The following is a 23,535-nucleotide window of genomic DNA, read 5'->3' as shown; positions in this document are numbered from 1 at the left end:
ACAACAGCTGCCTAGAAGCAATATTAGTGTTAAGTCAAAGTGTGCGAAAATTACCTGGAGTGAAAAAAGACAACGAGCGCAGACAGGCAGAGCTTTTCTCAGTGTAATTTGAAAAGTGGGTTTAGTGAAAAAGACATTGACGTCATAGTCACAGCATTAAATACATTTATATGGAAAACAACAAGGATATGACATAGGCAACAGCAGAAGTGAGGTTCCCTGTACTTTTTGTTGCTAGGACAGTGAATAAATGTGATTAATTTCTTTGCTTCCCTGTTTCAAGACAGGTTGTTTTGTGTCAGCTGCTCTTTCACACTGACACTGTTTCAATGATTATGTAGTATATTTCTGCTCAAAGTGTCAAAGGATTGCATTTTTATTTACAAACAAAAACAGAGGTCTGTGATTGTGTCTCTCTCTCTCTCTCTCTCTCTCTGTTATGTATTCTTCTTTGACTGTCTATTTTCTAAGCTCAGTCACTTTTCCTCTCACTCTTTGCTTTGCCCTCCTATGCCACCTGTTGTTGTTGAGAGTACTGCTGTGTATCTTGTCAGGTGTTGGATATATTATTTATGACCTTGTCTTGTGTCCCGGCTGTGAAACGCCCGATAAACATCTCTGCCACAAACAATGTCTGACGTGTCCAGCTCTGCCAGTAACTGGAGGAAAGACAACACTTAGACGGTGAATACGAGAGCACTTCAGGAAGTCATTGTCAGCCATGCTGAGCAACAGCACATTTTTTGCTTCTCTGCAGGTTCTTGGGTCTAACAGAACCAACACAACAGAAGCACAACTTACTAAATAAATCCAAGACTAATCTTAGGACTGTCGGATAGGAGCAACATCTCATCCATAAGTTTTATTATGTGCAGTTGTTTCATTCCAGAGTATACACATAAGTTCACCTGCGATTTGTGTTTCCTTTAATATAATCTCTTTTTTGCAGGTAAAGCCCTCGATTTAAATGTAATTACTGAAGGGCGTTTGCATTTTACCAAGCACTGATTGGATAAATGGTTGGTAGAGGTTGATGAGACAGTAATCAGCTGTCTGACCTTGCTGCGTCTGGCTGAAGTGATTACATTTGCACACTTTGGCCCTTTCTTTGTCTTTACCTTGCCCTATTAACATCTATTTAGAGCAGTGGCTAAATTGTGAGGGGAAATTAAACATAAAAAATAAAAAAATAAAAAAACACTAATGCATTACTTGAAACACCGGACCTGAAACAAACAAGCGACCTTTCCTCTTGCCCTATGAGAGTTGGGACTCTAAACATGATAAGCGGTTGCAGGCAATGGAGAGTTTGACACACGTTAACTGGAAAATACTTTTTTTTTTTTAGTATGTGCAGTGTTTTAGTATAGCGATGCTAGACTGTGGCTTATTCCAAAACTTTTTTCATCACAGAACAGCATAAACAGAATAGTATGTTAATATTTCATGAGTTCCTCCATGTAGACGGCGTTCATGCGATAAGCTGCCAACCAGTTGTGAGCTACGCTGTAGTATCTTTGGTAACCTTCCACTTGCAAAGGCGACATGGAGGCGTAGTAATCATTCCAGGCTCTATAGCAGGCTCTCCAATAAGTTTCAGCAGTCAACTCTTCTTCTTCTTCCTCCTCCTTTTGTTCTCCTTTGTCCCTGCCCCTCTTTCGCTCGGTCTTCATCTTTTTTGGAAACTCTTTGAAACTTTCCTGAGTCTTTTTTTCCATCTTCTTTGAATTATTTCTGCTAGTCTGTTCTGGAGCTATTTGACTGGTTTCCAAGCTCAATCTAATATTTGGCACAGATTCACTGTTCTCAGGTTGAGACAATGTTCTCTCAGTTGAACCACACGGTGTTTGGTGTATTTTGGGTGCAGAGGAAGTAAAACCTTTAGATCTAGGGGGACTTGCCTGTGGTTTAGGTACACTGGGTGCAGGTGTAGCTTTTGTCTCAGTAATTGCTCTATATTCTGCTGAACTTCCTTCGGTCTCATCATCCTCTTGGGTCTCCTCTGTGTCTGATTTGGAGCTTGAAGAAAGGGAACATAAACTTAAATTTGAAACAACAGATTTGCAGTGTTGTCCATTTTTGGTAAAAATGTGAGCACCATCATTATTAAGTGTGATGGACTCTATATGACCATTCTGATCACTGGGGTCATTGTCCTCTCGACCTCTGAACTCCCTGATGACCTCCACTGATCTCCCCAACCCGGTGGTGATGAAGCTTTGAAAGTCTCTCTCAGCTTCTTTGAATGTTATAAACCTTGACCTGCAACTCTTGAAGGAGCTGAGGGGAGGGATCTTAGGCAGAGCGTCTTGCAGGTCTTTTTGAGTCGGTGGAGCCCGAGGCGGACTTTGTGGGAGAGTATCCTTTGTAGAGGATATGTTTTTGGTCTTCCCTTCACCATACGCTCTTTGCCTAGGTGCCGGATAAGTCTTCTCCTGCTTTCTTACATTACTGTGCTCTAAAGCTTCATCCCCGATGGAAGCAAACACAGGGATGTCCGCCTTTACATGTCTCTTCTTCTCTCTTCTGGGGAAGACCTGTGATGAAGAGCCTGCAGTGGAAGCTTCAGTGCACACATCCCAGTCACAGGGCTCATCCATCAAGCCAGGCTCTATGGTGGCTAAAAGGAAAGAAACACTGTTCAACCTTAAACAGTATTCATCTAAGAAGAATACGTTAAGACACGAAGCATGTAAAACTCCTCACAGAAATGAACGGGACTCACATGGCAATATGGACAAGGTCAGGCCACACTTTTGAGCAATGGCCATCATCTTGTTCTCCTCCTCACCATGGCAACAGTAGGTCACAGCGAGCCCCTGGGTACCTATGAAAAACATCAGACTGGTGAGACCTCATTTACATACAGTGCAGTATGTGAGGTGTTTAGCCAGACATATCAGGTACAGACATACACACAATCAGGAGACGCAGGTGGCACTAAACATGGGAACAACACGTCTTTATCCCCAAAACATGAATGAAACAGAGGATATACTGTAATAGCAATGTATCTTGTCTACCAATAGTCTGTATGCATGGGCAGTGTCAGCATGTGCCAAGTGACAATTATAAATACTTAAACTTGCTTGTGGCTGACTCTGACATTCTGCTTCTGCTATAACCACTCAATACTGGAGACTAACCAAAGCGACCGGCCCGTCCAATTCGGTGCATGTACGTTTCCCAGTCCTGTGGCACGTCCAGGTTTATCACCAAGTTGACTTTCTCTGCATCTATACCCCTTGAGGTCTGACATAAAAGAAAGAGCAGAGAACCAAAGAAGAAAGAACAAAAGTTGATCATAAAATTAAAACATTTAAAGTACAACATTATAAAAATAGAACCTTTAGATAAAGTGATAAAGGATAAACACTAATAATGGGGAACATAGGTGTATGAGCCAACCAGTTTCCTCTGTTTATTTTGTTTGATTTCCACCTCCTCCACACGAAGCAGTCATCTTCCATTAAACGATGTACCTTGCTCTTCAGGCTGGGCCAACTTGACCATTCTTGTGGCTATCAGACTTTGCAAAGCGAAGTGGCCTTAAGACTTGGTTTCGCCTATCATTTTTTCACATTAGCTAGATCATTTCTCCTTCCATTATTTGCTAAGTAGTGTTTAGTTCAATGATGAACATTGAACATTTATTGCATTTGCTTCTCAACTTAGCCGATGACGGACTAATTTTACATAAAAGTTTAAGAACAGTAATCTCACAAACACGTTTCATCAAACCAGAATATGTAGCTGAGCTGAACTAACCTCTCTTCTAACAAAAGCTTTGCTATGCAGTGTTTCCTTGACAACTGGACAACAAACTTAAAAAGGTAAACTACAAAAGGCAACATCAAAGCCATATGATGTCACTTATGACAGCATCAGTACAGTACATAACATAAACAACAGAGGAAACCCTGGTTGGCTCATACAATAGGGAAGGGAGCGCCATAAAATGTCTCACCAGGTCAGTGGAGATAAGCACCCTGCATTGGTAGTGCTTCAGTTTTGACATTGCCTCTAGTCTTAGGTCCTGACTCAGACCACCTGCACAAGTGAGACACTGTCACAATAACTGAAAACTAAAACCTCTCATTGGTTGTTCTCTCATTCACAAACAGAAAGACAAACTGTAACAATTACTCCATTGGTTGATCAACAGAAAAATAAGACAGCAACTTTAACCTCCTCTAAGTATCTTTGCTCATTTAGGTTTTGGTTGGACAACTCAAAAAAATGAAACTGGGCTCAAAGATATTGTAAAAAACTTTCACAATAGAAAAAAAATCTCAGATTCATTGTCAATTAACTTAATAACTCTTGTTTACTGAGCTCTTGAGATACCGTTAAAATTGCTATGAGTTTATTTTCTGTTCCATACTACAGTGCCCACAAATATCCACACCCCATCTCACCTGATATACAAACAGCAGGCAAGCCTTTGGAGGACAGGATGTCTGCCAGGTGCTGAGCCCTGTGGAAGAATCACCCAGCAACTGTTTCACAGAGACGCAGCATCGCTTTCCACATACACAATCAACAATAACTGAACAGGACAGGGTGTAACAAAATACGGTGTTACCTTGTGTGTAAGTTGGAGAACACTAGGGCCTGATTGAATGGGATCTTACTGAACAGCTCTAGCAAATGCTGCACCTTCTCTTCAAAAACCTTATGAGGTAAGGGATGGGACTGTAGCAACTTGTAATATTGTTTGAGACCTAACCGGGGTCACAAAAGGACAACATACATGAGAGAATATTAAAGTGTGACAGGGGATGAGCCAATCCCCCGTAACACCTCCCCTCTAGTATTAACAGTGATAAGTGTTGCTCTTAGTACAACTCCTTTTACCTTTAAGGCCCATGTCACTGGGATTGAGTCTGACAAAGGTGGGCTCTCTCATGTAGCAGGTGAGATACTGAGCAAGTGATTCTGGGTAAGTGGCAGAGAGAGCAAGCATCTGTTTGTTTACAGGCAAAGAGGAGAAGATCCAGCTGAGGAACAACAAGCAAAAGGAGATTCAAAGAGCATCAGTGTGTGTGTGTTAGTAAATGCACAGACATTATTTCATTTACACACATTTGCTACGAAAGGACAACAGCCTGGTGTTATAATGCAACTCATTAGCGCACATTATGTTTAAAAATTTTATTTTACTTGATCTGTTCCTGGAAGCTGCCTTCCTCTAGCAGCTTGTCTGCCTCATCCAAAACAAAGAGTCTGATGGCAGTGGTAGACAGCATGCCCAGCTCAATGAGCTGCTTGATACGACCTGTGTACGTAAATTAACCCAGTTACAAAACACAAACAACATTATAAAAAGGGTTATTAACTTGTATTAATAATAATATTCCACTGGGCTCTTACCAGGTGAGCCTACAGCTATGTGGCATTTCTTCAGATGAAGCTTGTCTTGGCTGACAGGCCTGCCCCCGATAAAAACATGGCACTCCAGGCCCTCCATGGCACAACCTATGGCCATCACTACCGAGTGGATCTGAACTGCTATCTCACGTGTCGGAGCCAGGACAAGAACCTGCAAGGGGACAAAAAAAAAAGAAAGTTTGATAACCACTTACATTTGATTAGGAGCAGATTAACGATAGACAGGTGTCCGGAATTTTCCAATGATTAAATAGCTAATAAGATTATAGCAAACTAGAGTACAGCCTGTTCATCAACAAGAAATCAGTTTCCATCAGTAAGCGTCCTTTTCCATTTATACTTTTGACAGCAAGCAGCTTAAACTCATCAGAATAAAGATCCCAAACCAATGAGATTACTTCTTATGACCATCTGTTGTTGGTCAAATTTAGTAGAGTGATAAACTTCTAAATAAAACTTGTTTTCCATTCTACCTTTTAAAATTAACTTGAAGACCCCTTAAGATACTACTGTACATACAAGAAAAAATTAAACACTAAGATTAAAACTGTTTGATAATATTACACAATTTATGTTTGTTTCCAATTGATGAAATACACTCACTTGAGTCGCAGGATTCTCCAAGACTAGAGAGTCCAGGGCAATAGTGCAGAACACGCAGGTCTTTCCCGTGCCAGACTTGGCCTGAACAATCAAATCTGAAACAACACAGTGGCGGCTGCACATTAATCACAATTGGCCTGTGCAGCTAATTAAACTTGATTGGAGGCAATATTGATGCTTCGTGTCTCTGTACCTAATCAGCTGCATAAAATCAAGTTCCTCATATCCACAGTTTAAGTCTGTCTGACCAATCAAAGGTGTTTACTTCAAGTACAGTGAATAATTGCTCTCGGCTAAACAGCTGCAGGCAAGAGTTTCTGCACAATGCACACAACCTGCAAAAAACGTCACTACATTTCCTATGTGGGGATATGTTTAGCGCGTTTTGGAAGTTTAGTAAGTTTTTTTTTTTTTTAAAGAATTATTCAAACTAATGGGAAGAAATTATTGTGGCATTAAAGACAATGATGGTGGTGCTGACTTCAGCCGTCACTGTACTCTTTAGAGCCCTACAACTGACAGAGGCACAAACATACCGAGCCCGCAGCGGCCGAGCGGGATGGCTTTCAGCTGGATCGGGGAAGGTTTCTGAAAGCCTGCGGCACACAGACCGTCCAGCACCGCCTGAGACAGCAGCAGGGAGCTGAAGTCGATCCCCTCCGACAGAAGCACATCATCAGTCCGCTTTCTCCTGTCTATGTCATGAGCTGCCCTCCTCACGGAGACCGCCATGTTGAGTGTGTAACCCCGGCGAAGAACCTCAGTTCGTTAAAGGCGCCTCGGAGCTGCTGCATGTGTCGTTAGCGCCCCCTGGTGACCTGGAGGGGAGTTACGCTGAGGTTTGATTTAAAAACATATATTGTTTAGAAAGACTGATGTCTTTCTTTGTCTGAGTCAAAGAATAAAAAGAAAAAAGTGGACACCTCCCTACATCGCAGCTTGAAAGGGTGCGGTTGTGGTTAAGTATTTTTTTGTTTTTGTTTTAAATCATTATGGTCATTTTGTTTTTTCTGTGGGGGGTTGCATTTACCAGGTCTTTACAGTAATTCACAGTTCCTTTCATGTAAACACTAAACAAGTGAAATAGCCAGGTCTGTGACATAGTGTTCTAATTAAAAATAACAATTTTTTCTTACAGAAATACTGAAATGGATAGCAATTTCTAACCCTTTATAAAAGGTCACAAATAATTTTCACCTAATGGCTTCATTGATGATTAGATTTTTGAAAAAGCCATTAAGCTTTTCAACTAACCATGTAGGTACTGAAAGAAAACAGTAGAGGAATGAGCTTTTTGAAGCAAAAATTTTTTTTGGATGTGTGAAGGTAAATACAGAACAGCAGGAGGATAAAGAGAAGAATATGAAGGTACATTCTACCTTTGCATGTCTTCATGTTTAATTCTTAGGAATGTAGTTTCCTATAATATTACTGTATGCAGACACAGTAGGTTAGACACTGGGTCTAAACTGATGCTCAGGTGTTTGCCCTACTGATGTGGCCCTGTGCAATAAAAATCAATTTTAAAATCCACTGTAGTTGATCTTCATGCCTGACCCATTTAAAAGGTCGTAAAGTTCATAGACACTGACAGGGATCAAAACATACCATCCATTACTCTGAAACATATTACAAAAGCAGTGTCTGATCAAGCTGTGCTGCACAGATTTCATGCCTATGCAACAAAGGGTATGATATTAAAAAACAGCAGTTCTCCTTCTGTGCCTTTAACCAGCAGACATGCGTTGAAATATAACCCTAGACCCTGTAGTGTGTTGCTAAATCCCAGCTGCATTAGTGAGGGGCAAGTGTAAAACCAGCAATCATTGAAAGTGCAGTCTTACAGGATATTACAGAATTATTGCCTTCAAAATCCGGATCTTGGGATCTTGGGATCTTGGGATTTGGTTTTCATGAATGAAATGTCATGATCTATAACATCTTTCCACTTAATGGGCTTATGAAGAACGTCCCATCTCCACCTCCTCTTCTGAGCAGCAGCAGAGCAGCAAACATGCAGTATATGTAGAGCTGTTCACAAACGTAACTGCTGATTCTCATTTCGGTCCATTTTATTTTTTCTGAAGCTCTTGTTCGTGGATATTTTGGACGTAAGTTGGATTTGTTTTGAACTTTAGATGGACCACTGACACATTTTAAGACACGAGCAACCTATGCCACTGGGTTTTCCATACTACAATCTGTCAGTCACACGGACTACACCGAGCAAAATGGAGACAGACACCCTCCGTGGAAATCCCTTGTCACCAAACGACTCAGTCAGTGCAGAACTCCTTTCTCCAACTGGCTACACAGTTCTGGCCGTGATCATGGGTGTTTTTTCTGTAGTGGGCATCGTCCTCAACATTTTGGTGATTGTGGTGACAGTGAGGCACAGACAGCTGAGGCAGCCCCTCAGCTACGCCCTGGTTAACCTGGCCATATGTGACCTGGGCTGTGCTGTGTTTGGAGGGCTGCCCACCACTGTAACCAGTGCCATGGGATACTTCAGCCTAGGACATGTTGGTTGTGTGTTAGAGGCCTTTGCTGTCGCTTTTTTTGGTAAGTTTGTTTGGTCCAAACAAAGAGGAGTTTGAATATGTCATTATTATTTTCACCTTGTACAGTAATGTGCAAATACTTGGTTAATGTCAAAGCACTTTAATACCATAGTAATACAAAGTACCAACCAATAAAACGTTTTTTGTTATTGATTTCGTGGGTGGTCATATATATATAGATATCTATATCTATATATAGATATCTATATCTAATAGATATAGATATATATCTATCTATATATAGATAGATATATAGATAGATAGATAGATAGATAGATATATAGATATAGATATATCTATATATCTATATATATAGATATAGATATATATATCTATATATATATAGATATATATAGATACATACTGTATATATTACACTATATGCTGTATATATTACACTTTACATACAAAAAATAAGACCTTTTATATAAATAAAGTAAAGTAAAGCCAAAGTAGGATCGTTGCAACAAATTAAACAGCAAAAAAAAAAAAAAAACCCAAAAAAACAAAAAAAAAAACAGATGTCAAACCATAATTAAAAGGAAACTATCAGACTGCTCTATGTATCAAGGAAAAGCAAGGATTTAAAATATCCCAGTTCTTTGGAAAATGTATAATTCAGAAGTAAACTGTTTCATAATTTAAGGGCTGCAATAGCAAAAGCACAATCCTACTTATGATACTTATGTACTTAAAGCACACGTCTCCCTTCTTTTCTGCCAGGTATAGCAAGTCTGTGTACAATAGGAATAATTTCTGTGGAACGCTACATAGTGGTTTGCTATCCCATGGGTGCTGTCCTGTTTAGGACCAGGTAATGATTATCCTCAGCATCAAACAGACTAAACAAGTGATTCACTATTTCATGTGACCTACCAACTCTATTCTCCACAGACATGCAGTAACTGGAGTGGTACTGTCCTGGGTGTGGTCCTTTGTGTGGAACACTCCACCTCTGTTTGGTTGGGGAAGTTATGAGCTGGAGGGCGTCCGCATTTCCTGTGCCCCCAACTGGTACAGCCGGGATGTTGGAAACGTGTCCTATGTTATCGTTTACTTTTTGCTTTGCTTTGCTGTGCCCTTCTCTATCATCATGGTGTCCTACTCACGACTCCTGTGGAGCCTCCATCAGGTCAGGACAAGACAACCTGCACATATGTTTTTGTTGACTGCATTGATATCATAGAAATGAAATGTTTGCTTGCATGTTGGTGTCCCAGGTGACCAGGCTGCAGGTGTCTGAGACTGCTAGCACAAACCGCGTGGAGGTGCAGGTGGCACGGATGGTAGTGGTGATGGTGTTGGCGTTCCTAGTCACGTGGTTACCTTATGCTTCCATGGCCCTTGCTGTCATTATGGACTCCAGTCTATATATAGACCCCATCATTGCCACCATACCTGTTTACTTGGCTAAAAGCAGCACTGTCTACAACCCCCTGATATATGTTTTCATGAACAGACAGGTAATCATTTATTATGTACAGAGAAATAAAAGGGAATCAGGCATATATATAATCAAACAGATTGTTTGACCTGTTACCACGTGTGTTGTATGTGTGCACTTTCAGTTTCGAGAATATGCTGTCCCCACTGTCCTGTGTGGATGGAACCCATGGGACTCGGACCCACAAATATCTGAGGGTGAGACCAATGTTGCTTCTTTCAGCAAACCCCAAAAGGTGTCCCCTGAAGAATCTTTAAAATAAGAAATGCCCGTAAATATACTGAGATAGCGCCACATCTTCTGAACCCCACCTCCCCTACACTGGGCACAGAGAAAAGATTTTTAAGCAGCCATGGACAGACATGCAAAAAGAAGGAAGCCATCATGTCTTATTCTGTTTGTGTCATTATCAAAAACCTCCATATAATCCCCATTTCCTTAAACTTTTTAGTCAGTGTCTGGATTAGGTACAGTACATGGAGTGTAGTTTATGCTATAGGGGAAGACACTTACTGTACATTGTGTAGTTTCAAAAGATTTATGACAAGACTTGCTTCCGGATTTTTAATTTTTATTAGGTGTGCATATCACCTTTGCAACTTAAGGTCTGTGATGAAATATGGTACACACCCCTCACACACACTCAGACCTGTTTTTATATGACCTTTATGGCTTTCATTGATAAAAAGTTTAAGCATCTGTTTTACTTTTTGCAAGATGATACACTCCAGCCTTTTGGATGCAAACAAACAAACAAAAAAGTAAATAAAAGAACTGCCATCATTTCAGCCAAGTCTCACAGCTTGATCATTCACAGTCATTCCCTCTCTCTAAATAAACACAATTGATACTCTTCCTATTACCTTGGCTTTTATTAATTACAGAAATATTGCTATGACTTTCATTAAAGAAAAGCCAAAAGAAAAAAGCCAGAGTGTGAATAGCTGTATCAAACCTGTACACTTTAGTTTATACAGAGTGAGGATCATCTATGTACATGCTACATACTGTCACACTCTGGGTAAATAAGTAGTCCTTCTGACAGACACAGACATCAGATTATTTCAACCTTTTTGAATCCACTGTGAGACGGAAGCTGCTGAAGTGACCTGAGGTCAGTGCCCGAGGAACAGGAAATCCAACCTACACTCAGAGGCCATCACATACTTACAGTACATGTCAACTGATCGAAACAGTTGTGTGCTTGAACACCTGGTGCTTGGAGGATTGACTTTGGTCCTGTTCTTTCTGGCAGCCTATAACAATAACAGCACGAAACAACAGTGTGTCTGAGTGTTGTCACTGTCTTTATCTTATTTAAGGTTCAGTCTTCAGACTCATTTGGAGTCATTAAGTACTGTATGTGGTGTTTGGTGTGTAAAACACCACATGCTAGATTCAAACCTACTGGAGGTATACCTTTTCCAACAGCAGCTATTTCACATCCGAGCATTTAATACACAAGCATGTTTGAAGAGATGACAAGACATGGGTAAGGTAGTCTTTGAACAGCAACTATTGTCAAAACGAGACTGGCAAGTCGACAACAGACAGGTTAATGCAGAGAAATGATTCTACTTCTTCACATAAAGTTTGAACCGGCTTTGCAAAGGTTTTAGGCCATGTTCAGCATACTCTGCTCTACCTGGGGAGACATACACAAGCAGCTGTATCTTACAGCATTCACTAAACGACACTAGCAATAAGTCCTGAGCTCAAGGAATGTGCAACACGTCCCCAGCCAGTCGCCATCTGTTCTGGTGGGAACACAGTAAAAGACTGAGAACAGCATCCTGGAATTATCATTGCTTCTGACAAGTAAAAAGAATGAGCATATATACAAATTAAAAAGACTCAAAATAAATGCACATGAAGTTGGGCAGGAGAAGGTGGGGTTGTTGATTGGTCGTCTACTCATAATCCAAAGAGGTAAAATCAGGTGCAAAGAGAACAATTCAATATGGACACCTGTACATCACAAATCAAGACAAACTTTTGAGTCAAGGCAAAAGAGAGAGGGGGTGTCTAAGAATAAGCAGGTGAGGATCTGTACACTTCCTTTGCCTCTCTATCCTTCAATGATTACCTTCTTGTGTACCGAAACAGGAGCATCTGCAGCGTAGTGTTTTCTACAGACTTTATGAGTTGCAGCGAGTAAGTGTTTTTATTGTCGTAAGGTGGTCTCAAAAACATCTGTCAAATTTTCTCTACGCTAAGTGAATCTTTTTTTTTTTTTTTGGTTTAATACTTTGATTCTTTTTCACTCTAATATCTAGTGTGTACCTTACATCCTACTCTGTTTAAGTGACCGATGAGGTAACATAATGGCAGCCACCCTGACCTTTACTGGACAATAAGGTGCTAAAGATTAACTCTGTAAACATAGATGATCTGCACACTCCTAACTTAAACTGAATTTTCAAGTTTGTGTGTTTACTGTATACATGTGTATTTGATAGAGAATGACAGAGAGAGAGATAGTTTGTTTTCAAAGATCATGTATAAAGGGTCAAAGGGTTAGGCAAGAATCTAGGTTTGAGGTGCAATATTCAGAAGTTTGGATTCAGGCTGCTTAGTGTGTTATGAAAAAGGAGAATTCTACAGATCAGTCTTTTTATGTACAGCAACAGTCTGAAATAAAAGAATAAAAGCATGTGACAAACTCACTGGGTTTGTTTTTGTTTCTTTGTTTTTGAATGATGTCCATTTTCACTCTTTCTCCGTTGGAACAGGTTCTGTTCAAAAACAGCCAGTCCGCTTCCCGAAATGCTGCCCTCTTCTGGACAGCAGTGGTCATAGCAGCAAGGAGAATATGTTCTCCCACTTTTCTTCCAGCATCACGCACTTCTGTTGACTTTTTATTCTTCTGTCTTTGGGGTTGAAATTATTCTTTATATTTTAGTCAAGTATGAAATCCTCCTCCTTAGTTCTTTAAGGTTTTTTCATTTTGACGTGTGTTTTCTTCTTCAGTGTGTGTGTGGTTATCCAGCAGGGTGTGTGTCGATCATTCAGTGTGTATGTGTCAGGGTCAGTGAGTGTATGTCTGACAAGACAGCTCTGTGTGCCACTGTACTCCTCACCTCAGCTGCCCTGCCAGCACTAAAACAACACACTCTGCCTCCTGCTCTTCCCCTGGGCTGAGAGATACAGAGAGAGAAACAGACAGAAGGGAGGAAGAGAAAGACAGTTGTAAAAAAAAGATTTCCGTGTTTGACTTATAAACATACACAGCACACCTGTAAATATCACTTCATGCCAGCAATGCAAAATAAACATTGTAAGGCCAAAAACTCGCACAAAGCTGCAAAAAAAAAAAAAAATCTTTATTGACTATTATATGCTTACTTATTCAGTTTATAAAAGAGAAAAAAGAAAAAACCTGATTGCCTTTAGATCACAGTGAAGTAATTAAATGTCTTGTTGTGTCTGATCAAAAATCAAAATGTCAAAATATTGACTCTAGTATTAACTTAACTGATCCTCACATTTTGGACACAAGTGATAAACTGTTTTGATCAATCAAAAGGTGATCAATTCATTTTCTTCTGATTGAAAAACCAATTGCATTAGAAGCATTAGTTAGGTCCAACATAAGCGTCTGGTTTACAGCCTGGCTCATAAAAAAAATATAAACATTTCTGAATGGATCCTTCTTCATGCATGCGGAAACATGACTTCACTTCAGGGCTCTGCAGTTGTGACCTTATACAAGTGAAGAAAATTTGCTACCCACAAAAAAATAAATAAAAATTACAGATGTTGACTATTGTGTAGGCAAATTCTTAATTATTATTATTTTTTTAATTAGAAGAAAATATGACACGTTAAACATGACAACAATTCCAAAAATGAAAGGGTCCTGGGAGGTTTGGAATATAATATTGTGATTTTGTTGGGCACCTATGTTGCATGTTAAACTTTACACGTTCCTCTCTCAGTCTTCATTTCCTCCTGTATCTACTCCTGTTTACTGTTACTCAGCTGAACAATGGACCCAGAAAATTTCCCATCAATTTCATGACCTCAGTAATTTTAAAATCACAGTGATGCCGCAAACAACAAACCATAAGCCCAAGACCTAATGTACACAACGGTGCATGGACAGATATCTGAGACATATACATTAGTGCCTTATTATTACTGCCAAGACAACAGTTGGATTATATAGTTCTGCAAACCTGTAATATTGCATGTTGTTTAACCTCAATCACACTTACCAATAACTGTGACACACAGTAAAACAAAAAAACATATCCATGCTTAAAAGGCAAACCAAACACACTACACCACATCCTCACTTACAAACGGAACATACAGACTACATCTCTCGCTGCAGAAACCTAAACAGGACTGCAAATGAAGAAATTTTAAGAAATCACCAAATCTCAGGTCACAGACTTTTTTTCCATTACATTTACATTCTTCCCCCTTTATCCCCTATAGAAACAGTGGGAGTGTCTCACTTTCAGAAAAAGAGGATTAGGTAAGTGGATACTGAGATGATGCTTGTGGGTGAAGGGCTTGAAAGGTCAGGGAAGGCAGACAGGAACAAGAATGCAGAGAAGGAGCAGAATTACTAAATAAATATAGACAAAAACAATAGAAAGCAAGGAAATGCATGGATTCCAGATCAGCAGGTTGGGATTGAAACAAAGGTCAACTGCAGGCATACAATAAAACAAAGGCCAGGTAATGGCCAAAAAAAAGAGAAAGGTGGCTTAACAGAAGACAGACAGAATGAAAGAGACCGTATTTACCAGAATGGTAGGGGCCACTCAGCCAGTAGAAGTGGAGGAGAGATTGTGATTCTGAGACCTGGGATTGGCTGGTTCTCTCTGGAAGTACTGCGAGGGTGCTGACCCTAGCTTATGGGCCATCACTTTTTAAGATTAAAGGGGAGGAGAGGAGGTTGGAAATATTAATGTGTTATGGAGAAGTTGGAGTAGGGTACATAAGGAAGATAGAAAGGATTAAGGAAAACATGAACATTGTGAAAACAAGAGAGAATGAGTAACAAAGAGAAAGGAGAGTTTGACAGCGAGGTAGCAGAAGCAGAAAGAAAGAAACACACGTAGACCAAGACAGATATCAGAAATGCACATTTAATGAACAGTAGTTTCTGAGGTCAAAACTAAAAAGAACAGTTTAAATGCTTTGTTGAACTTTTTCTTGAACTCTTACCTTTGCTCAAAGATAAAACTCCACAACCATTTAGTCATAATTGAACTTAAAGTTTATGTCCTACAGCTTCATGTCCAAGTAATTTGTGATCATTAATGTCCAAAAACTGTTGATTGTCTGTATTAGCTTCTCCTGTGGTATGAGGGGGGAATGAAGGGTATATTTGTGTTCCTTTGGAGGCTTTGTATTAGTAATGCTTTTAACCCAACCTCAAGTAAGAAGAGGGATCTTTGATTTTTTTTTTTATTTAGTTTATTTAATTTGGGCATGAATTGAGAGTTTACTTTTATTGTTAATACAATTTTTTATAAAGATTAGATATTTTAATTTTACAAATTCATTACGCTCAGAAAACTGTACAGTTTTTTTAAGCGTGGCTGATGGTGGTCTGATTTTGCAGTGCACATAGTTTACCAGACACACTGGTCATTTTATTTAATCTTCCATCCATCCATTAACAGTAACCGCTTATCCTGTGTAGGGTCGCGGGGGGCCTATAGCCCGTATTAGCTGTCATTGGGTAAGAGGCGGGGTACACCCTGGACGTATTGCCAGTCTATCTCAGGCCCAACACAGACAACTATTCACACTCACATTTTATTTATTCTTTAATTTCATTCTTTTCCTTAATGTTTTTATTATACACTTCTAACAGACCCTGGCAAAAGCCACAGGTCAAAATAATAAAACAATAATAACTCTGCAAGTTGCTGGTAGGCTGAGTTTTCACTAACCATAGAGCTACACAATAGCTTGGCTAAAAATAGCATTTTATGTTCCCCCTTCACAATGAACAGTGGTAAATGATATAGGTATTCAACAATGGATGGACTTAAATTAAATAAAAGTGAGAAATGGCCTACTCAAGTAGGTCCTACTGAATGTTCTATTTAAAATACATGCATTGTAGTTAAGCTTTAAAATAGTAGTTGGGGATTGTTATGTGGTGGGAAAATGAATTTGGCAATAAACTGAGAAACTGTGTGGGACATGTATGACCAAACAGTGGGATGAGAAATAACAACAAATAAAGACCTTGACAGAGAAAAAAAAGAGAGAGGAAGAAGATGCAGGGAGCAAGACCTAAGCTCTATTGTATTCTGACTGAGGGTTCCTCATTTCCTGTTTTCTCCCCTCTATATTTCTATCTTGGAGGACTTACTTGACTCTGGGTAAGCTGAGGATCTCTTTCCCGGATCTTTCTGGAGTTGAATGTCTTTTACAGAGAAGATGGATGCAGCTGAAAACAACAGAGGGCTAGTGAGTCATTGCATGTTTTTGTATCACATGTGTATGTCCAACGAGACCCTATGTACTCACTGTCAGCCAGTGTTTGAACCTGCTCCCCAAGACATCTAAAATATGAGTGTCTGAGAGCATCTTCAGCGGAAATACGCTTCTTAGCCTCAAACTAGAAACATATAGTGACAAAGATTGTTAGCTTTTCATCCTGTGCTTCAGCGATACAGTGTATATCTCAAAATTGATTTTTCATACATGCATTTTATTTACCTGTAGAAGGAGTGAGAGCAAGTCATGGCCATCACTGTCTATCCTGTGTGTCAGCAAACAAAACAGAAAGTGAAGAAAGAATTTCAGTGGAGTCAAATGCTGACATAAGCTGTACAGAGCAGTGTAATGTTCTCTCCATTTCAAGGCAGAAATGACTAGAGTTTCACTTGAAAATCAATCTTTTATCTTATCATATTTCCTTTGGCAAATTACAGTCATTCAATTTAAACGCACACACACACACACACACACACACACACACACACACACACACACACACACACACACACACACACACACACACACACACACACAAGCTCATGGCTGTGTGTACATACACCCACACATTCACACCTGGGTGCATGGTTGACGAGGGGTTCTGCGTGATACTGGGGGAAATTGTATGTCTTAAACTCTTCACTCGTGGTGACACCGGACCAAGTCTCTTCTGTTGGAGTACCTGTTGAAAAGAAAGATCAATTAATACGAGCAGAAAACATACACCCGCGCGCACACACACACGAGCAAGCTTAAACAAAAAAGCACGAGTTTACTCAAACACGTGTTCATTTCAGTTCAACAGGTATCTTCTTACCAAGGATGCGGAATATGAGGTGGAGCTCATCCTCCACAGTCGATCCAGGGAAGAGAGGTCTGCCTGTGATCATTTCATAAAAGATACAGCCCACACCCCTGGACAAAGAGAAAGAAACAGTGTTTTAACACAAATTAGTAATTAACACCTAGGGAGGTTGTTACTCTTGACGTGGTGTTTGTACTGGTTTGTCAACCCATAATTCAAAATTCTTATGTCATATTAACTGAGATTGTAGTATAGAGCCATATTGATGTTGTACTGAGTTCAACAGATAACGCTGTAGTAAACAAATGAGTTGAAGTGCAAAAATTATGACAATACAATATGAATAAAGATGATCTCTACAATACCATGAAAACAAAGTATGCTTTTTAATAAGATCCCCACAGCTTCTATCATAAATTAAACAGTGTGCTCAAGTACTAAATACACTAATTAAAAGAGTATTTTAAGCAGTATAATATCAAATTGAATGTGAGATTAAAATAAGTTATAGGATTCAGTAGCATCCCTAAGTTCTTCCCAACTCAGTGTCTGAACTTTACACCTTACTTGTGAATGCTAGTTTGCCGGGTTTTAAAACAACAATAGCAGTTTTGGGAAAAGGATTTATGAATTAGCAGAATCACTTCAGACAAAGTAAAATGTTAAGAAAAGGACATAACGAAAATGTCAGACAAACATGGGTGGTTTTCCCTAAAACAGTATAATTTCTGTAGATCTGTCTTTGCTCACCACATGTCAATAGGTGTAGAGTACTCAGTGGAGCCAAGAAGCACATCTGGTGGTCGGTACCATAATGTCACAACTTCATTTGAGTAGGTCTTTGTAGGGACAGACTTGGCTCGTGCCAGACCTGAATTCAAACACATGAAGTGGTCCCTAAATTATGCAAAAGTTGCCTTTGTTACATGTGTTGACACAGAGTACTATGTGTGAAAAACAAGGCAGCATTCTATAAGAACTCATGATATTTGTTGGCAATGAAGTGTGTAAATTATAGATTTAGACATTCACGTAAATTTTTACTCCAGATTGCTGTTTAAATCTGACAAATATACTGTAGAATGAACTCGGGATTTGCAAAGATGTCCAACACAAACTCTAGAAAAATGTCTAACCGACTGCCATGCTTCATTTTCACCTAAGGAGGGCAGTGTTGGGTGGTTAGTCACTAGTCCAGTTGAGGCTAAGGAGGAGTACAGCCTCCAGGGGTCGCTAGCGAGGCTTTTACGCTCATTTTTAGTCTGGCTTTAAGCAGATTTGAAATTTGCTTTGAAAACAAAAATCAAGCAGATGTCCAAATTGTCCATGTCAAAATCCCCTGAAGAGTTCTGTGACTCAATATATCAATATGACTACTGTAGTGTATGTTAGTTAGTAATTTTATAGTGTTGCTGTACCAAAGTCTGCCAGTTTGAGCTCTCCTTTTTCATTGATAAGCAGGTTCTGTGGTTTAAGGTCTCTATGGAGGACCTTCCTTTTATGGCAGTAAGCTAGACCTCGCAGCAGCTGGAAAAGAAAGATCTGTAGAGGAGACAATATTCAAATTACTTATTGTTAAATACTTAACATTAAATGAGGACATTAAAAAACTAATAAATATTCAAGTCATTTACTGTTAACAGCACCGTTACAGCTTTGCTTCAACAAGGTAAGCAAAGGAAAAATACAATGTCAGACCAAGAAGCCAACAGCAATCTGTCATTACTGGTAATGAGTACAATACAGTATTTCTCTGAAATACCTTGACATTGTAAACACTCATAATGCTTCCACAGTCATCCATATATTGCTTCAGGTCTTTTTCCTACATAAAGAAACAAAGAAACAAAAGCAGGAAGAAGGAAAAATAAGGAAAAACAAAGACGCAAGTACATTAGTACGACATACTACATAATATTTTACACACACAATGTATAATACAGACACTTACCAGGTACTCAAACACGAGTGTCAGGCACTTGTCAGTGTGTATAATATCATGAAGAGTGACAATATTGGCGTGCTTCAAGTCTTTCAGTAGAGACACTAGAAGAAGACGACACATTGTGTGTGAGAACAATAAAACAGATCATGAAGCTAAAAGGTACTACAGATTGACAGCGACTGTAATTCCAAACAGAAAACCCAAAAAGCATCTTGGCAATTAATTTTTTTTGTGGGGTGCGAGACGTTTGCTTTCAATTCACATGATGTAAATTTGTTAACAGCCTTATACCTTCTCGGATAGCTGTGCAGGGCGCGCCCTCTTCATGCTCCAGTCGTATTTCTTTCAAAGCTACCAAGTTGTCTGTTAACTTGCTTCGCCCCTTAAACACTGTAGCATAGGTTCCCTGCAGATATAGAAGGCATGTGCATGCATCTGTGAATTAAAGCAAACTGTATATTGATTTAGCATGTGCTGAGTGTCACTTTAACCACTTTACTTCATTGATCTCACCTCCCCTAGTTTGTCCAGTTTGATGTAGGTCTCAAGTTTCCCAAAGCCAATTTCAGACTAGAAGAAAAAGGAAAGAAAAAAGTTAAGGAAGTTATGAGCGTTATAAATGAGCACTATCACTGAGCCAATACCCCTGTACCTGACTGCAGGCCAAGCCAAGGCATTGCACCATCCTTCTGTGAGTGTTCGTTTTATATTTTATCTTAAATTTGATCCTGGTCTAAGTTATACTACACTACACACTGTATATTGCATTACATATTATACATAAACACATGCACACGTCATTGTGAGTAGGAAAGACATTTGTTGGCCAAAAAGACTCTCTTCCCTGTGTCTCTTTAATGCTATGAAGTGATGTCATGTCAGTCGGACATATATTTTTGGCCACAGGAAGTCAGAAAAACAAAGAGCATGACAGTACAAAACAAAAATTTAATACAATAGAAGGAATATTGTCATCATTGAGTACACATACAATGAAATATGATCACAGGCAGTGCCTGGGGAGTGTCTTTCTCAAGGACACACCTTGGTGCATGGGCTGGGATCTGAACCTGGAGACTTCAGCATCCCAGCCTGACATTCTACCCACTGAGCTACCAGTCCACATCGCATGATTTTTTCCAATCCAGACAATTTCATGGGCATATTTATTTATTAACAATTTCTATTCATATCCAGCAGGCATATGTTACTGCGTCTGCATAGTGAATTTAGAATTAATCCTGAATTCTGCTAATAAAGCTGCATAATGAATGTGGCTCCTGGGTTTCCAGGCCATGAATTATAGATGCATGTAGCTATGGCAAGCTGTGATATCAACATTCTTGTGAGTGTTTTTGCCACTTCCTGTCAGCTTTCCTCACTTATTTATCTGTGATTTCAGACTTATTTTGTCTATGTTTGTTTCTCCGGGCCGACCCATCTCTCACAATCTTGTGCTGGTGTGTTGCATTATGATGCTGATGTGAATGCCAGGCAAATGCTAGGCTATGCTCATTTATATGTGTGTATGACGGGGAGGGTCTTTAGTGACCAAGTTAGCTGATGAAGCATGTGATCTATTTAAAGGGAACAGGACATAACAAGTTTAGAAACCGAGTATGCACAAACTTAATTTGCATAATTAATTAAAAAGCATCATTTCCTAATATAACTGATGTCTGTGTTTGTAGCTGGTAATTTAGAATGCCTATAATTACAAAAAAGAAAACTGAATTCTTAATACATGCATGGGTATGCATGTACTGTATAGCATGAGTGGGAAGATGACTCTGTGATGTTTCTAGGCCAGAGTACATATATTTGTGATGAGATGCAAAGCTTATGTTCAGCAGATTGACAGAGTCCTTAGCACTCTTGCCTCACAGCAAGAAGGTGCCGAGTTCAGTCCCTGGACCAGACAGGGCCTTTCTGTGTGAGTTTGCATGTTCTCCCTGTGTTTATGTAGGTTTCCTCTGGGTGTATGAGTAAAACACACACATATGTGTGTGTCTGCACACACATTAACATCAGTCCAGTAAAAAAAAAAAACAAATCTGTATTCTTTCGCATTTTTAAAGTGTCTCCTAAAAAAGGAAACTCCCAGCTTTTCACTTCTTCTTTGCTTACAGTGTGTAACTGCACTCTGTCTATGTAACTTCTGTGTGTGTGGCTGCATAAGCATCCAGTGGCAACGGGTTCGTTTCATTCTCAACGCTCCACTGAGCTTACTCAGCAGAACTAGGTCAGCCCAAGTTTTAATGACAAAATTTAAGCAACATAAAACCAAACAAAACATGTGTTCTGTTTGAGCCCTTCTTAAAGATGTCTGCAGTTCAGATCAAATTTATGTTGAGGAAGTCCAATACCTTGACCACATTTGATATTTAATTAGGGTTTCGCCATGAGGCTGCTTGAAAAAAGGGCGGTGAGAGGCTTGTTTAGGAGTACTGAGAAAATGACAGGCTTTTGCGAAGGAAAGAGGTGCCAACCAATGGGAGGTAGGACAAAAGAAGAGCCCTATCATTACCATACCACAGCGAGTCCTTAGGGCTTCAATTAATTGGCCAATAAACATCAATTGTTTTTTTATTAATTGTGACCAATATGAACTGTAGAGTTGAGTTGTTTATATATATAATTAAACAGTAGCATAAAGTGTTTTTTTTTTATAATGCTCTACTGGAAGAAACCAAACAGAAGAAAACCAAGGGGAGATAACAAACAGACTGCTGCTTTTCCTAAGTCTACGTTCAGTTTTATAAAGTTTAATACTGTGTTACTGTGGTGTTAAATAGGTCCGAAAAAAGCGAGCGTTGCATAACAATTTAAGTGTTGTGGTTTGTGATAAAATGGCATCTCTTTCTTCAGCACCATGGAACACTGAATCTCATTGGACTGCTGTGAATAATTTATTAGCCATGAGAGAAAGCTGATGCCAACCAACTTCACTTACATTACACTGGAAGCAATCAAAATACATGGTTTCAAATGTGAGTATCTGTCATGAGACACCTGACGTGTGTTATATGTAGCGCTAAGGAAGGACGGGCATGCAAGAAAGTCATTATAGCAATATTTTGACTTGTGGATCTTTAAGTTTACATTCACTAAGGTGACTGAGGAAGCCCACTTATTAAACTCACATTTGGGGAGACTTTTGTACAAAGTTGCTTTCTACGCAGACAGTGTTACTGTGTAACTACAAATAAGAGGGTAAGAGCCTCTTACTAAGTACAACAAATGAGGCCGGTAATTTAAAGTGGAGCCTCTTACCTCTTGTGGAGTTACACCATTGTTACCAATAAGTCCACTATAAGTTAACTGTACTTACTCTGTAAGTCGCAGGCTGTAGTCAAACCCGTTACCAAACATTGTACGTAAACAGTGCAGTGCATGGGCCAATAGTTCTGCTCAGATGCTCCACACTAAATTAAACAATTTTGATTTCTCTAATAAAGAATCTAGCTGTGCTGAAGCCATCTTTATATACTGTGAACTCCTGTACAAACACCATTTAACTGTCATCTCAGCAGCTCTTTTTCTCACACTATGTTGTTTTGTTTCCAATGTCATTTTTTGAAATCATGGTATCCTATCATTTGTTTATTTAGCTTTTTTCTTGCCATCCTTGTGTGCATTTCTTTCTTTCTTTTTTGCTCTTTGGTTAAATTCAAGGTGTCCTGGTGTGTAATCCTAGTCAGGAGGGAAGTTGCAGCAGATGAGTCTGACACTGCTGCTAAATTATTGATTGAGCTATTACATCACGTACACTAACCCTCAAGATACACAGCCACACACAAATGGACAGACCATTGCAGGTTGGAAAATGTCTGCTAGTCATTTACAGTGAAAAGACACAAATAGCCCAACTGATCCACCTTAAAGCTCTTTTCTTTCTGCAAACCTTTCTTCAAAGATTCCTTCCTTTCATCTCTGTAAGACTCCTGCAGAAATGCTGCATCATTAAATCATTTCAAGCAGAGAGCTGAAGGAAAGGCTGTGGCCCTGTTCAATAATTACAGAAAATATGGTTAATGGAAGGCAAACTCTTTATGCTTTCGACATAGATATACAGGCTGTCAGTAATTGTTTTTAATGTGAATGATATCAGTAAAGCAGTTTGAATTAGAGTTAAAAAAAAAAACACATGAAAGAAAGGCGATGCACTAGTGCTTTTTACAGTCATGTATTAAGGTAAACTTAAAAATCTAAATGCTGGCAGAAAAAAACAAGTAGTGTGGATTGTGATCAAAATAAAAACTAAGAGAAGGAGCATGGGTACTCAGCAGTATTATAAAGGGGTGTCAAGGGAAGT

General features: G+C 39.3%; 3 protein-coding genes across 12 annotated transcripts in view; 1 reads left to right on the top strand and 2 right to left on the bottom strand.

Annotated features, from left to right (window-relative positions):
• Positions 1-89: 89 nt before the first annotated feature.
• On the bottom strand, positions 90-6,758 carry ddx20 (DEAD (Asp-Glu-Ala-Asp) box polypeptide 20). Its single transcript, XM_067526059.1, has 11 exons — positions 6,531-6,758; positions 5,995-6,089; positions 5,374-5,542; positions 5,164-5,278; positions 4,858-5,000; positions 4,586-4,724; positions 4,419-4,477; positions 3,968-4,050; positions 3,147-3,252; positions 2,726-2,827; positions 90-2,620 (listed from the first exon to the last, which is right to left on the bottom strand). Exons 1-11 carry the CDS (start codon positions 6,724-6,726, stop codon positions 1,437-1,439), a joined length of 2,391 nt encoding a protein of 796 aa, XP_067382160.1. The 5' UTR covers positions 6,727-6,758; the 3' UTR covers positions 90-1,436.
• A 962-nt stretch (positions 6,759-7,720) lies between these two features.
• On the top strand, positions 7,721-10,425 carry parapinopsina (parapinopsin a). Its single transcript, XM_067526087.1, has 5 exons — positions 7,721-8,556; positions 9,279-9,369; positions 9,450-9,687; positions 9,776-10,018; positions 10,124-10,425. The coding sequence occupies exons 1-5, from the start codon at positions 8,169-8,171 to the stop codon at positions 10,259-10,261; spliced, it is 1,098 nt and encodes a 365-aa protein (XP_067382188.1). The 5' UTR covers positions 7,721-8,168; the 3' UTR covers positions 10,262-10,425.
• A 128-nt stretch (positions 10,426-10,553) lies between these two features.
• Positions 10,554-23,535, bottom strand: part of LOC137139180 (cyclin-dependent kinase 17-like) — a 38,706-nt gene continuing 25,724 nt past the window's right edge. For 8 of the 10 annotated variants that reach the window (XM_067526073.1, XM_067526079.1, XM_067526083.1 and 5 more), the window contains 13 exons: positions 19,734-19,790; positions 19,512-19,626; positions 19,227-19,321; positions 19,038-19,100; positions 18,694-18,817; positions 18,026-18,146; positions 17,288-17,385; positions 17,047-17,152; positions 16,693-16,735; positions 16,501-16,591; positions 16,343-16,420; positions 14,757-14,878; positions 10,554-13,136 (listed from right to left, as the gene is read on the bottom strand). In XM_067526073.1, coding sequence (XP_067382174.1) covers positions 14,775-14,878; positions 16,343-16,420; positions 16,501-16,591; positions 16,693-16,735; positions 17,047-17,152; positions 17,288-17,385; positions 18,026-18,146; positions 18,694-18,817; positions 19,038-19,100; positions 19,227-19,321; positions 19,512-19,626; positions 19,734-19,790 — 1,095 coding nt within the window. In that variant the 3' untranslated portion in view covers positions 10,554-13,136; positions 14,757-14,774. The remainder of the gene's footprint in view (positions 13,137-14,756; positions 14,879-16,342; positions 16,421-16,500; positions 16,592-16,692; positions 16,736-17,046; positions 17,153-17,287; positions 17,386-18,025; positions 18,147-18,693; positions 18,818-19,037; positions 19,101-19,226; positions 19,322-19,511; positions 19,627-19,733; positions 19,791-23,535) is intronic. The other 2 variants (XM_067526075.1, XM_067526082.1) reach the window with 1 other exon arrangement.

Source organism: Channa argus, chromosome 13, assembly GCF_033026475.1.
Source record: "Channa argus isolate prfri chromosome 13, Channa argus male v1.0, whole genome shotgun sequence".
Taxonomy (NCBI): domain Eukaryota; kingdom Metazoa; phylum Chordata; class Actinopteri; order Anabantiformes; family Channidae; genus Channa; species Channa argus.
The sequence above is the reverse complement of the archived record's forward strand: the minus strand, read 5'-3'. Positions and strand labels throughout refer to the sequence as shown.